At 33.0% G+C, this 19,968-nt stretch overlaps 1 protein-coding gene across 2 annotated transcripts in view; it reads left to right on the plus strand.

Moving 5' to 3' along the window:
* Nucleotides 1-19,968, plus strand: part of LOC138713121 (sodium channel protein 60E-like) — a 983,436-nt gene that overhangs the window by 918,426 nt on the left and 45,042 nt on the right. The window contains exons 13-18 of one of the 2 annotated variants that reach the window (XM_069844908.1): nt 4,745-4,915; nt 8,446-8,639; nt 8,723-8,828; nt 10,956-11,081; nt 13,100-13,303; nt 19,080-19,698. In XM_069844908.1, coding sequence (XP_069701009.1) covers nt 4,745-4,915; nt 8,446-8,639; nt 8,723-8,828; nt 10,956-11,081; nt 13,100-13,303; nt 19,080-19,698 — 1,420 coding nt within the window. The remainder of the gene's footprint in view (nt 1-4,744; nt 4,916-8,445; nt 8,640-8,722; nt 8,829-10,955; nt 11,082-13,099; nt 13,304-19,079; nt 19,699-19,968) is intronic. The other variant, XM_069844909.1, reaches the window with a different exon arrangement.

Here is a 19,968-nt window from a genome sequence, read left to right on the forward strand (position 1 = left end):
GAGTTTTAGATTAGATTCCAGAGGAAAGGAGAGGCGGAGGTAGACCGCAAAACACCTCGTTGCAAGAAATAAAGCGTTGGCAGAGAAAGGACTGCAAGAATGAGATTAGGAAGGTAGAGAGAATAGGATAAAACAATAAAAACGTAGGACATTGATCACAGGAAGATGTGATATTACATTGTAAACCTGTTTGTAATAATAATTTTCTCGAATACTCCACGCACTTCTTTTATCAAAATATACAAATGAAAAATAGGGGTGCACGCCTTATTCGAAATGAAGTTGGCAACATTGCCTAAATTCCGTCCCAAAGTAGCCACGAGAGCAGGGTTGCCAGACTTCTTGATTTCATGAAATCAGGATGTGATAATCTCTTTGAATAATTTCAAGAAAAAATTGTTCCGGGGCCGGGTATTGATCCCGGGACCCTTCGCTTAACGCGCGAACGCTCTACCGACTGAGCTACCCCAGGAACTATACACGACACCGTCACAATTTTTCCTTTTATATCCACACAACTCAAATGTGCTGACAAGACACCAGACCTCAACTGTGAGTGCACACAATACTGTGTGACTTAATTTGTGGCTTTCTGTTAACGTACCTCCAGTAACGAATGTATTATACAAATCTGGCTTTCGCGCGCTAAGCGAAGGGTCCCAGGATCGATACCCGGCCCCGGAACAATTTTTTCTTGAAATTATTCAAACCTGCTTTACAGGGAGCTACTACCTGAAAGCCAGATTTGTATGATAATCTCTTTACTTAATTTGCAAGAAAACCGACCATATTATTTAAAAACTCCAAAGGAATAAATCATTTCTTATCAGATACGGATAGTACTTATGGAGTAAAATAGCAAAACACTTTAACATTTAGGAAAAAAAATATTTTTTTTTTTTCTGAGAAAAGTAGTTTGAGACTAGTATAGTATTCGAATTTTTTTTGTTGTACTCTGTCCAACGAATAAACTGTTAAAATCTGCACAATTATATTACTTCCACCCTGTATAAGCTTATAAGTTTAAACGGGCATTATATTGTTTACCTGATATTAAAAAGACATGAACATAAAGCGAGTCACTGTTGATATAATTATGTGTGTATTATGTTTTATGCTTTATGTAAGAAACGAAATGAGAAACAAAACAGTAAGTGTCTATATGACATTTGTTTTTAATTCACTATAGTACTCTTCTTTATATGAAAGTCACTAGCTAGTATACAATAATTACAAACAATTTTATTAATTAAAAACTAAGATATTACTATTTTCTGGCATGTTAATTTAAATTATATGTGTTGATTACCTTTTAGAAAGATGAAAATCATTTGTGACTGTCTTTCCCGAATTAAGAAACATTTGAGTTTAGTTTAGACGATGAAACATGCCCTGTGTATTGCTTGTAAAAGTAGTTTTCTCTCAGTAGGATGGTAGTTTAATGTTCGACAATTTCCTTTAGTTAAAGACCCGTTAGTCAGTGTTAGATATTTTGACCCAATTGACAACTTCAAGTAGCTGTGAACTTCCTTGAGAACAGAATGTGTTTTGTTTATATAGAACATTAATACCACCCACATTGTTTCTGCATCCCTCGATCTGTAACCCTTACCGAGTATGTAGGCGTAACTTCCATTGTCTCTGGGGCCAATGAATGTGCATTTGCTGGTACTTGGTGTCATGAATGGTACCTTCGAGAAGTTTTATTTCCTCTTTGTCCCCGCTCAATTCTTTTTCTACCTCTCACTGCAGAATTAAATGACAAACTTCTAAGACTATTTCACGCACAAAACTTAATTTCTGATTCTAAAAAGTGACGTGATAAAATAATTGTTTAATGTGCTCTATAAAATATTCGTAATCTAATGAGTCTTGAATGTAAACAAGACATACATCATTTGCAACCCTAGAATATATAAAATTCTGAGTAATATTTCAATTTACAAATCTCAGTGTGAACTATTAGCTTGTCTTCTTACTTTCTCCAAAAGGATAAAAGAAGAATATGAAGATATTTTCTGTTATCTGTACCTAAAGGTAAAACATAGTTCATGTTGAATCTTTCGTACACTACTTTTAACACTTGAATATGAATAATTGATTAAATGGCGATCTTACTCGTGTTAATCGTGTAAGCATGTGCGGCTTACAGCTGTTTCGGTGCTTCTTCACACCATCCTCAGAGCCTACTAGATCTCGGCGTCATCTCGAACTTCGCTGCCTGTTGTGTGGGTGCGTTCGATTGTTGAAAAGTGTTGAAATGTGGTGTCAAATAGTGTGTGTGTTCTGAAATTGATCTGTGTGTTGAGAATTTGATCAGGATGTGTTTTAGTGTGTCTGTACATTTCATATTATTCTAGTGTGTTGAGTTTTTGGTTTTTGGGTTGTATGTGTAGGATTTCAATGTCTGTATTTATGTTATTGTATGTGTGGTTAGCATTAGTTATGTGTTCGGCATATGTACAGTTTCTACATTGGACAGAAAGGCAGATCATTCCAAACTAGATACAAAGAACACATTAAAGCAATAACCAGAGGACACCATACATCTACATATGCCGAACACATAACTAATGCTAACCACACATACAATAACAAACATGGAAATCCTACACATACAACCCAAAAACCAAAAACTCAACACACTAGAACAATATGAAACATACAGACACACTAAAACACACCCTGATCAAATTCTCAACACACAGATCAATTTCAGAACACACACACTATTTGACACCACATTTCAACACTTTTCAACAATCAAACGCACCCACACAACAGGCAGCGAAGTTCGAGATGACGCCGAGATCTAGTAGGCTCCGAGGATGGTGTGATGAAGCACCGAAACAGCTGTAAGCAGCACATATTTACATAATTAATACGAGTAAGATCGCCATTTAATCAATTATTTAAAACGTAGTTGCTAACAATTTCAGAGAGAAAATTGATAAACATTCATTAACTGGTACAATACTGTTCAACTCATAGTTTTTAGGTCTTCCTATCCACTTTTTTGCTACAATTAGAGATGGTAGATTTTCGAAATCACGATAAATGCGAAATGTGTCCAAATACTGTCAAAATAAGTAATTTTATATTTAAATGCAATTTATGTACAGGAACATCATTTTATTTTTACTTCAATTTTTATTGTACCTGAATTTTTTAATATATTTCACTCCCACCCCCTCTACTAGTAAACTTCCAACCGTTCTCCACACAGAATCAACCGTATACAGTCAAAGTCACCTTATGGCCATAGTAAACAGTACTGAGTTAGTAAGTATAGTACGTTTCAGAAATATGTTCGCGTTTTCCAGTGACGAAATACCTTTGAATATTGAATCATATTCTCGCACAGGTACTGTCACCTGTTTGCCTATGTCGCATCCCGGTTTCCCCCACCCGCTTCTGCTCGCCCCTCTGTAAAGGCTAGTGGCTGGGCTGTCGTAGCTCTTTTCTGAAATTGGAAATTGGACAACTGTTTAAAATAACTTAAATAAAAGGGCCTCGTTAATTAATTGTCACATGATTTCTCTCCTTTCTACGATCCTGCGACAAAACCTCTTGGTCGGACAGTAGATAGCATGTCTGAGTAATTTTATCTTCTCGGATCGGGCAAAAGTGAAGATTGAATTTACAGTACGTAAGGTAATCTTTTATAGAGCAGGTACAGAATTATTTCAACATGAGTTACTAGTACGAAGAACAAAACTGGTAATTGGAATTACATGCAGTAGTCTATAGTACGATAATATACACAAAAGAACTGAAGCCTGTATCAAAATGAACGGCCACCATTTTCAAAAATGTGTTTAAATATCCATATTATGATTATTTTTCAATTTAACTTCATTCTCTATATTCTACGCTAATGTGCTGTAGACAGTATAATATACACTGCATAATGAATACGTCCGAATGGATAGCATAATTCGTTAGTAAAAACACCTATTGTTAATACAGTACTATATTTTGATTAAACAAAAACCTAATGAAAATTATCAAACTCAAAATCGCGATATTTCTTAGTTTACGTAAATGGATGACCTGCTTTTCTTTCTTCCTGTACCTAGTAAAGTGATTTGTTTGTATTTTACGCCAGTATCATCGAACTCCAGTCGTGGAAAGGGGGTAGCAAACGATGTTTCCGGTTCTCAATTGTTTGTTAATCCAAAGGTTAATATTAGAAATGTTAGTAAAAATAAAATTATGTTCCTGTATATTACTGATCTCGCGAAATTGGATACAAAATGCTAAATGTATGTGTGAAATTATGTTTTATGGGTAATTTTGTCTGTTTTTTTTTTTTTGTAAAAAAGTCTGTAGACACAAGAAACACGCTAACAGGGCCAAGGATGAACACTTTCCAGGAATAATACGACTTAAGATCTATGAGCTTGCACTTACTTTCTCATTTTTTCGTGGTAACGTAGTTTGTTGCTTTGAAATGAGAGAATATGAGACCGAAGACAAACTGACAGTTAAAAATATACACATATTGAGATAGCTATACCAGATAGCATTTATTATCGTAATTAAAGATAAGATGTAAGGCAGTTTTATGTACCGTATTAGGATTTAATTATCAGATGAATTTAGTTCAGATGGTTTCAGAATTAAAAATTGCAGCTGCCATTACATGAAAAATTCTTCAAAGACTAAAACATTTATGTCCCTCACTGAACAGTTTTGGTGTCTACAAGCGTAAAGATAAACAAAAGATGTCTGTTTGTTGCAGGTGTTCACATCAATCTTCACGTTGGAGTGCTTCCTTAAGATTCTAGCCCTCAGCAAAGAATATTTTGCTTGCGGCTGGAATATTTTTGATCTTATTATTGTGTCAGCGAGTTTGTTGGATCTGTCTTTTGAGTTAATGGACAGTCTGGTTGTTCTGCGATGTTTGCGTTTGGTAAGCTTACGTATTTTTATAGGACAGATAAAATTTTAATACTATATGAATGAAGGGTTTTGGAGTAATAAAGTAGTCGAAACTCGTTTAAGAAGGAGAAATTTTGCCAAGCAATTACAAAAATACTAATGGCTTGTGCAGCAAATGCTGCAAACTAAGTTCATTACACGTTCAAATAAAGAGTTTTCGGATTTATTTTCAATGAAGAATATCAGACATTTTGAAAGTTATTTGCTTCCGTAATAATGAAACATACTCCCTCTGAATGGTTTTTTTTATGCCAAATACTTTTTTCTTGAACACATTCGCTTTCAGTTCTTGAGTTTCAACGCGAAAATGCAAGTAACAATGTCAGGACGATCAGTGAGTTTTTCATGTGGGAGTAAAGCAATAGCTATTTCAGGTCATTGTGGATTGTAGGTGAAAGTTAAAAAAGGGCAGGTTTGCTATGCTTTCGAACAATAGACATAGCATCTTGGTATAGCTACTGGATGTAGAGCTTTTATCCTGCTAAGAGATCTTGCTGAAATGATCGGGAGACTACATAATTTTGTAGGCTTCTTATTTTATCAGTAAGTAGGCCTAATACCTTTTAGTCTTTCCTTAGGAACTGTAATTTTTGCCCTCTCTCGAGCCAAGGTAATTGTTAAACACAGGCACGCCATTTTGGGTGAATGTTACTTATGTCCCGACCACTATAGGAGACATAGGCCAGTTTTACACTATTCCTAAACATATTTAGTATAACTTGTTGCTTGTGAGCCATCCCAAACCCCGACCTACACTCCTAAGAGTGCCAGTTCTTATATGCTCGTCAGTCAAGGCCTACTGACAAATAAAAGCAATTGACAATAGATATCTTAGTCATGACAGCCTCTTGAAATGAAGCCGCTAGTGTTCGTGGTGATATAATTCTTGATGTGTTCTGCTATCAAATGACATTAAAACCAATTATGTAAGTCTTCTCAATAAATTTTCGTAAGCTTTCATAGTTGTAAAGTGCTCTTTGAATCACCCTGTATAAATTATGAAATTTTCTGGACTTTACTTGCCATAAAACAAAACAGAAGTTAATGTTAATTCAGAATGACAAAACGCAATACATTTCAGCTTGCTTCAGAAAGAAAATTACAACTGTTTGCAGAATGAACGTAATACTTTATGAAGCAGGAAATGTTAATGTTTTCAGTTGTAGCCAACTTAAAAATTTACACTTTGCTTCTATTTGTTACATCTAATACAACCTATCAAAAATATTATATGAGTTGAAACCTATAGGAGTTATGCCTCAAAGTAATTAGACTATTGCAATGTAGGAGATCACAGCAAATTTCATCTGTTTAAAATAAATAAATATTCATTAGTGTTATGAATACAGTACATCATCCTAGTACTATAATCAGTGCATTTCGAATTGACGGATCAAGGCCAAGCAATGGATTACATTTTCCACGTGTGCTTACCCCATTTCTGGACCATTCCCCTCAACTAAAGGCAGCTGGGACAGCCGGGATTACCAGTGCTTTGAGTTCAGTGACTCGTGCGTGGTTTGTACGTGACCTTGATCCGCCAGTTCCAAATACACTCATAAAAGTAAGCTGATTATTGGTTTACTCTATGCAAGTAAAAGGAGGTAAAATGAAATACAGGGTGAGTCAGGAGGAAAGGTACATGGTGCGAGGGGTGATAATATTTGTGATTCTGAACAAAAAAGTTTCTATGAACATGTACCCTGTTCTTAAAAGAATCAGACATATAGCTGTTTGAAAATCAGGGGTGTCAGTCTCATGTCCTTCATCAGCACTCATATGTGGACACAACCAAAACGACATTAGGTTGTAGTAGGATCAATGAAACTTATCCTGGGCGTTGGATCGGTCGCGGTGGAATCATTTCTTGGCCACCGAAGTCACCCGACATTACTACATTGGATTACTGTGCGTGAGGTTGATTTAAGAGTGAACTCTACAAGCGCAAAGTGGAAACTTCTCGCTCGCATTTTACATGCTTTTGCTCAAGTAAAGGAATGTCCGAATCAGCTCAGATCAGCAACACAGCAGCTGTCTGCAAGAGCTGCACAGTGCATTGAAGTTGACGGTGGAGTTTCTGAACATGTTCTGTAAAGAAAAGTACACAAGTAAACAGAATATAAGGTAACAATGATTTTTATTTATTTATTTATTTACTTATTTATTTATTTATTTACTTATTTACTTATTTATTTATTTACTTAATTACTTATTTATTTATTTACTTATTTATTTATTTACTTATTCACTTATTTATTTATTTATTTACTTATTTATTTATTTACTTATTTACTTATTTATTTATTTACTTATTTATTTATTTACTTATTTACTTATTTATTTATTTACTTATGTATTTATTTACTTATTTACTTATTCATTTATTTACCTATTTACTTATTTATTTATTTAATTATTTATTTATTTACTTATTCACTTATTTATTTACTTATTTATTTACTTATTTATTTATTTACTTATTTATTTATTTACTTATTTATTTATTTACTTATTTATTTATTTACTCATTTATTTATTTATTATTTATTTATTTACTTAGTAACTTATTTACTTATTTACTTACTTATTTATTTATTTACTTATTTATTCATTTATTTATTTACTCATTTACTTATTTATTTACTTATTTACTTATTTATTTAATTACTTATTTATTTATTTATTATTTATTTATTTATTTACTTATTTATTTATTTACTTATTTATTTACTTATTTATTTATTTACTTATTTACTTATTTATTTATTTACTTATTTATTTATTTACTTATTTATTTACTTATTTATTTATTTACTTATTTATTTACTTATTTATTTATTCATTTATTTACTTATTTATTTATTTATTTATATACTTATTTATTTACTTACTTATTTATTTACTTATTTATTTATTTACTTATTTATTTACTTATTCATTTATTTATTCATTCATTTATTTATTTATTTATTTACTTACTTATTTATTTATTTATTTACTTATTTGTTTATTTACTTACTTATTTACTTATTTATTTATTTACTTATTCATTCATTCATTTATTCATTCATTTATTTATTTACTTATTTATTTACTTTTTATTTATTTATTTATTTATTTATTTAACTAGCTAGCTAGTGAGTACAAATTAATTTATAAAACAAAAATGTTTCTAGTCACTACTGTAAGAGCCAGGCTCATGTACGGTGTGGTCTTAGTCAATAATATAACATAAAATTTACAAGGACAGTTTACTAAATACAGTAAGTAATTTACTATCACCTGCACTTTTCATGTTCCTCGTTGTTTCCATTAGTTTTCTCCGAAACCGTTAAGAATAGGACATATGTTCATATAAACCTTTTTGTTCAGAATCACCAATATTATCACTCCTCAAACCATGTACCTTCCCTCCTGATTCGTCCTGTATTTGCGATGGTTATGGGGCTATCACAAAAAAATTCATGATTAGCTAATAACCATATCGCCGTTGTCTTGCAGTTGCGGGTTTTGAAGCTGGCGCGGTCCTGGACCACGATGAAGGTGCTCCTCAGCATCATCATCTCCACGATAGGCGCCCTCGGAAACCTCACTTTTGTACTTGTTATCGTCATCTATATATTTGCCGTCATTGGCATGCAGCTCTTCTCCAAAGACTACACAGAAGAAAAGTTCTACCCTGATGCCATTCCAAGGTAGTACAATGGCAAATTATTATCTTCTATCTTTGTACGCTTTTCTTTTCGTGCTACTATTAATATTATATCTTATATTCCAGGTGGAATTTCAATGACTTCTTCCATTCTTTCATGATGGTGTTTCGGATATTGTGTGGAGAGTGGATTGAGCCACTCTGGGACTGCATGAGAGCTGAAAAAAATGCGGTACGCATGTCTTTGTTGTCGATATTTTTTATGATTTTCATGCTAACTGAAGTATTTTCAGATAAATTCTTTGTCTTACCTGTTATTGAGGAGTGTAGTATTTTGCGACAGATACACGCGTTTCAAAAGCGTTAAGAGAATTCATTAGAATAATTATATGATCTCGTACCACTACCATTATCACATCACCACGACCATCACAACCACAATCATCATCATCATCATCATCACCACCATCAAGTCCCATATTCTTTGTTTCAATTCGTTTTATCTTGATATTAACGCTTTTAAAATGCTACACTGGTCGAAATATTTATCAATAATACAAATGGCCCCAAACTTGAGCATTCATTTAAGAATGATTCAATAATGTTTATCTTTGACCAATATTCAAGGAAACGAGTGTGTCTGTCTTCGTTTCCTATGTCAATTGTGTGGTTTGACTGCCTCCGTGGTCTGTTGGTCATTATACTGGCTTCCAGATGTGGAGGTCCCGGGTTCGATTCGCATGCTCGACTCTCGGTGAATTTTTCTTGAAGAAGAAAAATTACCCGGGTGTCTAGAGTCTGGAAATTTGTGTGAGTGTGCCGGGTTAATATTAATTAACCAATAATCAAAATATAAAATACATCAGGTCTGTCGCTGGGCAGTAACCTCGTGGCTAACGAGAAAGACAGGCTACGGCTCGACGTTACATTCTTAGTCATAACATGGCCAACATTGAACAAGTTTTTTTGTAAATGCAAGTTTAACACTAGTTTAATATAGAAATTCCTTTGTTTTTTTAGAATTTTGAACATGTATTTATATTAGGCGATTGTCAAGAGGGCCATGACTAGACCATGATAATCACGTGACTCCAATTCGTGGCGAAGCCTGTCTTTCTCGTTAGCCACGAGTAACCTGAACACACGTTTTAGCGTCACATTGTTGACAAGTAACTCCATCTGTCAGCACAACCATAAAGCATTAATAGATGCTATAGAGTTACCAACAACAACAAAAAAAAATTGTGTGGTTAACTCATTTTGTTTTATGAAAGACATTCTCCAGTTTAAAACTCATTGTTCAAATTAGTTTCTTAAAATTGTTTGGTGGGATGTCTACAGTTTCAAATTATATCATGTAATTTTACTTCTAATTCTTGCACATTCTAATGTAATTTTTATTTTATACCAAGTTCATTATGCTACTTTAATTCAGTAGAATCAGTGAGGGAAGTGAAACGATATGCTCCGGTATGGAATACCACCACTGGTTTCTATAGCCAGAAGACATACCGTTAGTGGAAAATGAGATACAGTCATGAAAAAATGTCATCCGTAAAAATTTGTTTATACATTTCTTAACAACAATGAGTAATATCTGTTTTCTTCGTAAATCTAAACCACAGCCTTCTGGAACTGTATTCAGCGTGTATTTAGACACGTTTATTTGATAAGTCAACCCTTGGAATGCTTACAATGGTAGTATTTCAAGTATAGAAGGCTGTGGTCTGTAGCTTGTGGTGGCCATTGTTGCCAATTTAGTGACTGTGTCATTTCTGTTGTTATTGCACTTTTTATTCATAATTAAGTAAGGCACTTTGAAGTTTTAACATTATTTTAAATGGTAAATCTCAATGGACATTGCTAAATAATCTAGCAAATAACTAAAGTAAGTTGAAATTATTTTATTACGAAATTTAATGTTCTGCGTAAGCTTCAAAGATTCACGTTACTGACTGCATGAAACGATTTACTGTATAGGCTACATCATGTATGTGTATGTTGTAAGGGAGATGTTATGCCTTTTTTAAATCGAGGTATGCTAGGGAAAAATCTTGGGGTAGCAAACCGCCTCTGGTTTTTTCCCACTTCCCTCACTGAGTGGCCTAAAATTTCAGGTGTGGTCCTTCAAGAGGGCCAGCATAAGTTTTGCTAATATATTTCACAAATTTCTCTAAGAAGTCCCTAAATAGTTCTATGAAGAATCCATACACATTTTCTTATTATCACTGTTTCAATTTCATTCATAAATAATGACATCTTCTTCATTGCTACTGAAATAATTTGACAATCCAAAATGACTGTGAGAGTCTAAAAAAAATAATAATAAATGTTAATTTTATTTTTAATTTTAACTCAGGGTCCTGAAACCTGTTTTGCGATCTTCCTGCCCGCGCTCGTGATGGGCAATTTCATGGTTCTCAACCTCTTCTTGGCCTTGTTGCTCAACAGTTTCAACTCAGAGGAGTTGAAATCGAAGAAAGAGGTAAGAAGTAAACCTTATACTGCTAACCCATACATGTGTTGTATTCTAAATTGCCTTTTGCTGCTCATATATAATTATTTGTGAAATTATTATTATTATTATTATTATTATTATTATTATTATTATTATTATTATTATTATTATTATTATTATTACCATTAGAAATAAATTAACGACTTTCTTTTGGTGTTACATATACATTTTATATGTATTTTCATTTCTCCAGCTGTATTATTATCTTCTTCTTTCAAAGGTCCTTATGGTCTGTTACGATTTCACAGTTGAATTTTCAACCCAACATTTCATTAGACGACCTAGTGATCTCTTTCCGCTTGGACGATTGTGAAACATGGCTTCTGAGACTCTATTTGTATGCATGTAATGTAGATGATTCATCCATTTGTTGTATACGATGCATTACAGGTTTGTAATTCTTCCATTACATCCTCATTACGTTTATGATCTTATATTTTGGTATATCCTGCTGTGTATCTCTTATATACTTAATTTCACTAGCCGTTATTCTGCTTTCTTCTTCCTTCATGTTCATGCCTCAATACCGTATCAAAGTACAGGTCTCGCCAAGATCTTGTAGGTGAATTCTAATATGTCTTTTTACTAAGGAAGATGATATTAAATTCTTAATTATTCCCATTGTTTCAGTGTATTTAAACATTTTCTCTGGAATGTCTGTCTCCTCGAAAAAGGATGCCTATCCGAGATATGCAAATGAATTTACTCTTTCTATTATTATTATTATTATTATTATTATTATTATTATTATTATTATTACTATTATTATTATTATTATTATTATTATTATTTAATGTTATTGTTACTTTTATTGTTATTTTTATGCTATTTTATCTTATTATTGTTGTAATTTAGAATTATTGCTTTTCTATTATTTCTATATTATATTATTAATGTTATTTTATTGTTACTTTTTATTTTTATTGTTATTGTTATTTTATTATTATTATTATTATTATTATTATTATTATTATATTGTTATTGTTAAATTTTGTTATTTTATTATTCTATTGTTATTGTTATTTTTTATTATTGTTATTTTATTATTATTACGGTATTATTATTATTATTATTATTATTATTATTATTAGTATTGTTGTTGTTGTAATTTTATTAATACTGTAATTTTACTGTTATTTTATTATTACCGTTATTTTATTGTTATTATTTTTTATGATTATTATTTTATTATTATTGATATTTTATTTTATTAGTCTCTTATTGCTTTATATCATTACTGTTATTTTATTGTTATTACTTTACTATTGTTATTTTTTATTATTGTTATTTTAAGCTATTTTATTTTATTATTATTTTATTACTACTGTTATTTTATTGTTATTGTAATTTTTATTGTTGTTATTTTATTATTATTTCTGTTATTTTTTATTATTATTGCTATTATATTTTATTAGTCTATTATTGTTATTTCATTGTTATGTTATTTATTATTATTATTATTATTATTATTATTATTGTTATTTTATTATTGCTATTTTATTAATATTGTTATTTTATTATTGTTATTGTTATATTAATATCATTGTTATTTTTATTATTGTTATTGTAATTTTTATTATTGTTATTTTATTATCATTGTTATTGCTGTTTTATTGTTATTGTTATTTTTTATTATTATTGTTATTTTATTTTATTAGTCTATTATTATTATTATTATTATTATTATTATTATTATTATTATTACTATTATCATCATCATCATTGTTCCACTGTTCAGTGGATACAGGTTAATATAAATTAAGACGCAACGAGTTTGTGTAGGGACATTCTGAAAGTTGGATTTATCGTCATCTTCAAGAAATACTTCCAACCTATTGGGGTCGTTATAGTATGGAATCTCAGTGGTCTAATACTGCAATTATTTTGAAGTCTCTAATTTAAAAAAAAGATATTATGTAGTATGAAATAAATTGGTGGGTGGGATGTACTGGATGTTGAGTCTGACGTCAGCGGTGGTTTTCTAGCCAGACGAAGACGAAGAGGCCGCGGAGTACGTGGCTCGGCTGCAGCAGCACATGGAACTCGCAGCCAGACTGTGTCGCAGCTGCTGGTGTCCGTACTCCCAAACCTCTGTGGCCCCTCCCCCCACCGTTCCCTTGTTCCACCGGCGCCATGCGCCTCCCAGCATGGAGACTCTGCTGGACACCAGCACTGCCTGTCACCATGAGGTATAGGACTCTCGGCAAGTTTCGAGTGAGGACTGTTGAGTGCAATTAACAGTTTGCAGTGCGTCCTGTAACAAACAGCAGCATGTCCTGTGTGCCCTTTCTTCCTGTGGCAAATATTCGTAGGAAAACGCCATTTATTACTTCCAATATAGGCCTACAATAAAAATTAAATGACAGTGAATTTCAATAATAGTCTTAAATTCTGAATTTCTAACTCAAAATAGGGACAAAATATTATAACATATTACTTACTTAATTACTTACTTACTTACTTACTTAGTTACTTACTTACTTACTTACTTACTTACTTACTTACTTACTTACTTACTTACTGGCGTTTAAGGAACCCGGAGGTTCATTGCCGCCCTCACATAAGCCCCGCCATTGGTCCCTATACTGTGCAAGATTAATCCAGTCTCCATCATCATATTCCACCTCCCTCAAATCCATTTTAATATTATCTTTCCATCTACAGAGGTGTGAAAATTATTAGAATAATCTTAATTTTAAAGGTTTTTTAATAGTTCCTTCATAAGTATTCATTGAATTGATGAATATTGGTATATAATATTACTATACTGATGTAGGATATATTTGCTACTAACAATGCCGGAAAGTATTGTTGTACATTGGTATTTTTCTTATTTTACAATTGTTATGGGAATTCAGAAATTATTATATTATATTGGCGGAATTGGAAACATAAAAAATTAAGTAAGAAATGCTTTAAACAATTTGTTCTTTGCGTTTACATTGTTGTGAAGGTTCAAATGAACGCATACATCTGTTTTGTGCATATAATTTTTTATGTTTCCAATTCCGCCAACATAATATAATAATTTCTGAATTCCCATAACAATTGTAAAATAAGAAAAATACCAATGTACAACAATGCTTTCCGGCATTGTTAGTAGTAAATATATCCTACATCAGTGTAGTAATATATACCAATATTCATCAATTCAATTAATATTTGCGAAGGAACTATTAAAAAACCTTTAAATTTAAGATTATTCTAATAATTTTCACACCTCTGTACGTCTCGACCTCCCCAAAGGTCTTTTTCCTTCCGGCCTCCCAACTAACACTCTATATGCATTTCTGGATTCGCCCATACGTGCTACATGTCCTGCCCATCTCAAACGTCTGGATTTAATGTTCCTAATTATGTCAGGTGAAGAATACAATGCGTGCAGTTCTGTGCTGTGTAACTTTTTCCATTCTCCTATAACTTCATCCCTTTTAGCCCCAAATATTTTCCTAAGCACCTTATTCCTAAACACACTTAACCTATGTTCCTCTCTCAAAGTGAGAGTCTAAGTTTCACAACCATACAGAACAACCGGTAATATAACTGTTTTATATACAATAAAAATTAAATGTCAATAAACTTCAATAATAATCTTAAACTCCGAATTTGTAACTCAAAATAAGGACAAAATATTATAACATATTAGGAGATAAAAATTTCCTTAATTCCAAACTTGTGTCAATTTACAGCATATTGTATTTAGTCACATAATCCCCCCCTTTTTTTTCTAAAAATTCGGAGACGAATAATCGAGGACGGAAATTATGCAGTGAGCACAAAAATATCGGGAATAATCTGGTAATAATTATTAACATCTAACAATTCATGTAACTACACCTTCCAGGCGCCCCAACTTCAAAAGTGGGTTACAAATACACCACTGCCAAACTCGATACAAAGAACACATTAAAGCAATAACCAGAGGACACAATACATCTACATATGCCGAACACATAACTAATGCTAACTACACATACAATAACAAACATGGAAATCCTACGCATACAACCCAAAAACCAAAAACTCAACACACTAAAACAATATGAAATATACAGACACACTAAAACACATGCTGATCAAATTCTCAACACACAGATCAATTTCACAACACACACACTATATGACACCACATTTCAACACTTTTCAACAATCGAATGCACCCACACAACAGGCAGCGAAGTTCGAGATGACGCCGAGATCTAGTAGGCTCTGAGGATGGTGTGAAGAAGCACCGAAACAGCTGTAAGCCGCACTTACACAATTAACACGAGTAAGATTGCCATTTAATCAGCCATTTAGTACTTCCAATATACAATAAAAATTAAATGTCAATAAGCTTCAATAATAGTCTTAAACTCTGAATTTCTAACTCAAAATAAGGACAAAATATTATAACACATTAGGAGATAAAAATTTCCTTAATTCCAAACTTGTGTCAATTTACAGCATACTGTATTTAGTCTCATAATTTCCTCCCCTTTTTTCTGAAACTTCGGAGACGAAAAATCGAGGACGGAAATTATACGAGTACAAAAATATCGGGAATAATCTGGTCATAACATCTAATAGTTCAAGTAACTTCACCTTCCAGGCGCCCCAACTTCAGAAGTGGGTTACAAATACGCCACTGCCAGGAGAAACCAGAAATTTCTAATGACAACTTGATGGCGTTGGGGAAAAAAAAATTATTTTGAAACAAGATTTAGCTACACTTTGCGTGGAGCAGAGGGGGAAGAAGAGTAGGGTTACTTTGGGTGGACACTAGCCCACCAAAGAATTTCTGCTATACATAATGCGTCATTTAAAACACCTTCTCTTAAGTCCATTGCTTATTCTTGCATTAAAGTCTCCGAAAAATACTTGTCTCTTAAGGGAGCATAGAACTGATGCAAGAATTATAATTTTTTTATCTCATCATCATTAAGTCAATTTGACCCGAAATTATGCAGTGATTATGTTTATTCCTTTCTTAGGCATATTGATTTGAAGGTCCATTATTCCATATGTGATGTTTACTGTTAAAGTCACCAACTATGATAAACTTGCGATCAGATGGGATCAATTGTTCTATATCATCCATTACTAGGTTTAGGCGTGGAGGTATATCTACATTGACAAGTGAAAATGAAATGAAATGAAATATTATTTTGAAGTAATAATTTTGTCCTAATGTATTCAAAAGAAGTAAATTAAAATCATCAGTACCAGTTGCAGAAGACACAGCCCTGCAGTATATATTGACTACACCCCAACTCTGGCTACTAGCAACAGGCATCTATAATGAACACCGATCAAAATACCCCTCATTTCTCGTGAAAAACAACAACTGAATAGACTACAGTGGACTATAGTAGACTTCATGTTGTTAGTAAACAGCTGGAGACATTAAGAAGATTGATTGATTGATTGATTGATTGATTGATTGAATTGAATTCCTTTCTTAGGAAGAACAAATATTCATGTTTGAGTAAAAGTTATTATTCATATTTTTATATTTTGATTGCACGCAATACCCTAAAAAACGGTTTTGTTTAGTCAGATAAGTATCACCAATAAAGCATTACTCATAGGGCAACTAAGCCGGGAGATAATGGGGTAGGGTGGCCAGTTCCTTTACCCTCCATTGCATATATCACTGACTAGTAACGTGTTACACTAATCAGACTTCAGATGTATACAAACAATTGATCTTCCTCTCACACATATCGTCAAGTGAGATGTACTGCCTGATAACATATGTACATAATCCTTCATAATTCTACAAATTCTTAACATTTCTGGTAATTCTTTTTTTAACGTGTAGCTAACATGCATATTATGAAGTGGATGACATACCAACTTTGACGTAGCTCCATTAAAAATATTAATATTTCTTTCTGTATGTAAGAAAATATCATGATATGCTCAGTCTATATAATTTTTTTATTTTTAATTAATGATTGTAGACCATCTACTTTATAATATCTAAAGAAACAATGATGGAAAATTTTGCAATATTTCTGTGGATTGAAGTTAGAAAAATGCACTTTTGAGTAAACAAGTGACAAACTTATTGAAGTTGGAGCTGAAGTCACTGCATAACATAACTTAACTTGGTGGATGTTGTACAAGATGATACGAAGATTTACCGTCACTTACGGGGCTTATTTATGAAGACATTTCTGAGCAAAAAGTGTCACATAAACATTTGTCCTAATCTCAATACAGTATTTTCAAAGTTACATTAATTTGAAGTTGTTAGTAAAATACCTTTTTTCTTTAGTTTTAGCCTAACGGTAAAAGAATATTACAAATAGAGAATGAACTATTCAGAAGTATAATTTCTTTAATTGGCTAGTGTCCTAAAGCTAAAAATGTGTTATTAATTGCTTTGTACAGATTTTGTTTTCCAATTTTTAACTAAAAATGACATCATTCTTACGCACTTATCACAAAAATTGCTACAAACCATACGACTTTAGTAACTTGATTCTTTATAGTTAAATTATGCATCCCAATGTACAGTCTTCAAGAATTTACAAGAGTGGCGTGACTTGTAACAATTGTTGTGATAAATGCGTAAGAAAATGTAATTTTGTAGTTAAAAAATCGAAAAAAATTCTGTACGAAGCAACTATGGAATTCACAATACATTTTTAGCTTCAGAATACTAGCTAATTAAAGAAATGATACTCCTGAATAGTTCATTCTTTATCTGTAATATCCTTTTACCTCTTAAAACTCAATAATAATGGTATTTTACAAACAACTTCAGAATATGTATGATAAGAACTTTCTTGTGTTAAATATTAACGTACCTTGTTAACATGTTTCGACCTATTTTCGGTCATCTTCGGAACTGGTCGTTGTTGGTCTTGGCGCCTCTTGTTTCCTGTGTGGGTGCGTTCGTAGTGTAGAGTCAAAGAGTGTATGTGTTTTGAAATTGAGTTGTGTGTTGACAATATCGTTGGGGTGTGTTTTCGTGTGTCTGTATATTTCATATTGTTCTAGTGTGTTGAGTTTCTGACTTTTTGGTTGGAGGTGCAGTATTTCCATGTCTGTGTTGATGTCTCTGTAGGTGTGGTTGGCATTTGTGATGTGTTCTGCATATGTGGAGGTGTTTTGTAATTTTGTTATAGCTGTGATGTGTTCTTTGTAACGTGTTTGAAAAATTACAAAACACTTCCACATATGCAGAACATATCACAAATGCTAACCACACCCACAGAGACATCAACACAGACATGGAAATACTACACATTCAACCAAAAAGCCAGAAACTAAACACACTAGAACAATACGAAATATACAGACACACGAAAACACACCCCAACGAAATTCTCAACACACAACTCAATTTCAGAACACATACACTCTTTGACTCTACATTATACCACACGAACACACCCTCACAGGAAACAAAACAAGAGACGACAAGACCAACAACGACCAGTTCTGAGGATGACTCATAAATAGGTCGAAACAAGGTATGTTAGAATTTAACACAAGAAAGTCTTATCATACATATTAAAAAAAAAAAAAAAAAAAAAAAAGTAGCTTAAAAATTGAGATCTTCTACTAAAAACTTGAGTTTGAAAATATTTATAAAAAAATATATAGAAAAAATTTAAAAATCGAAAACCAAAAACATTTGGGAGTTCAGAGTTTGGATTTTGTTAGTTCTTTAAATAGTAAATATGCTCTCAAAATTTGGATGAAAAAAATATAAGGAAAAAATTTGTCATTTTTAGTGGAGTGTCCTCTTACATTTAAACTGCATAAGGAAAATGAGAAATTAATTTTTTTCTTTGCCCTCAAATTGTATGTGATCCCCTACTAGGCCTGTGACATTGACTAAATTCTTAATATTGTACTGATTTGTGATAAATTGTATTCCTTAATATTGTACCTTTCGTCATTGTTTCCATTTCCCTTTTTGAACTTATGTCATCTCATTGTCCCTAACGGTTTCTTGGTATTTCCCAGGAAGTAGGGGAAGAATCAAAGCTGGCGCGTAGCTTCGAACGTCTGCGTTCAATCGTACGGAAAAAGCGACAAGCCAGAGAGAAGACAGACAATGAACAGAACATGCGTTTAGAAGAAATGGTGCGTGAAGTGATGTCAAGGCACGCAGCAGATAAGTACGCCGCTTCTAGTGTTCACCACGAGACAGTTATAGGAAGGACGATTGACCACAAGCGGCACGCGGCATTGGTGCAGGAGATCATGAGTCTGCAGCGTTCACAACAGCAGCAACAGGGGGGAACGGGAGGGCAGGACGGGGCAGCGGACGAGGGCGGCAGGCACTCCCCCACGTTCCCGCGAGTGGTGAACAGCATCGTGACGGGCGAGCTGGAGGAGCGAAAGTATTCAGTGAGCTGTCACGAGGCCTTGAACAAGCACGTGGAGGACAAGCGGTACTCTCTGGTGCTGCCCAAATCGGTCATGAACAGCACACAGGAGTCGGGCGACGGCCAGGACGATGAGGACCCTTCCAGCCAGGACACCACGAGGAAAGGCGCCTTGTCTGACCAGGAGGACAGCATGCTGCGGCCTCTGATGGACAAGCAGCTGTCACTCACCACACAGCACACCGAGAGCAAAGGTACCTGTGAGATTTTCATTCTTTTGTATTATACAAAATGCAGAAAAATTAGTACGACACATATGCATATTGTAATATTTTGAACTAACTGCACGGTGATTAAACATGTAGGTTGTAGTTCCGTTACTGTTCATCATTCATTTTTGCATATCTGTGATCAAAAAAATATTTTATTTTATTTAACTATAAATGGAGGCTGATGAGTCTTATTCCTTAATTTTAGGTTATCTTTTATAAAATGTTTTATATAGTGTAATATACTCAAAATCC

The sequence above is a fragment of the Periplaneta americana genome, chromosome 14 (genome assembly GCF_040183065.1).
Source record: "Periplaneta americana isolate PAMFEO1 chromosome 14, P.americana_PAMFEO1_priV1, whole genome shotgun sequence".
In the NCBI taxonomy this organism is placed as follows: Eukaryota; Metazoa; Arthropoda; class Insecta; order Blattodea; family Blattidae; genus Periplaneta; species Periplaneta americana.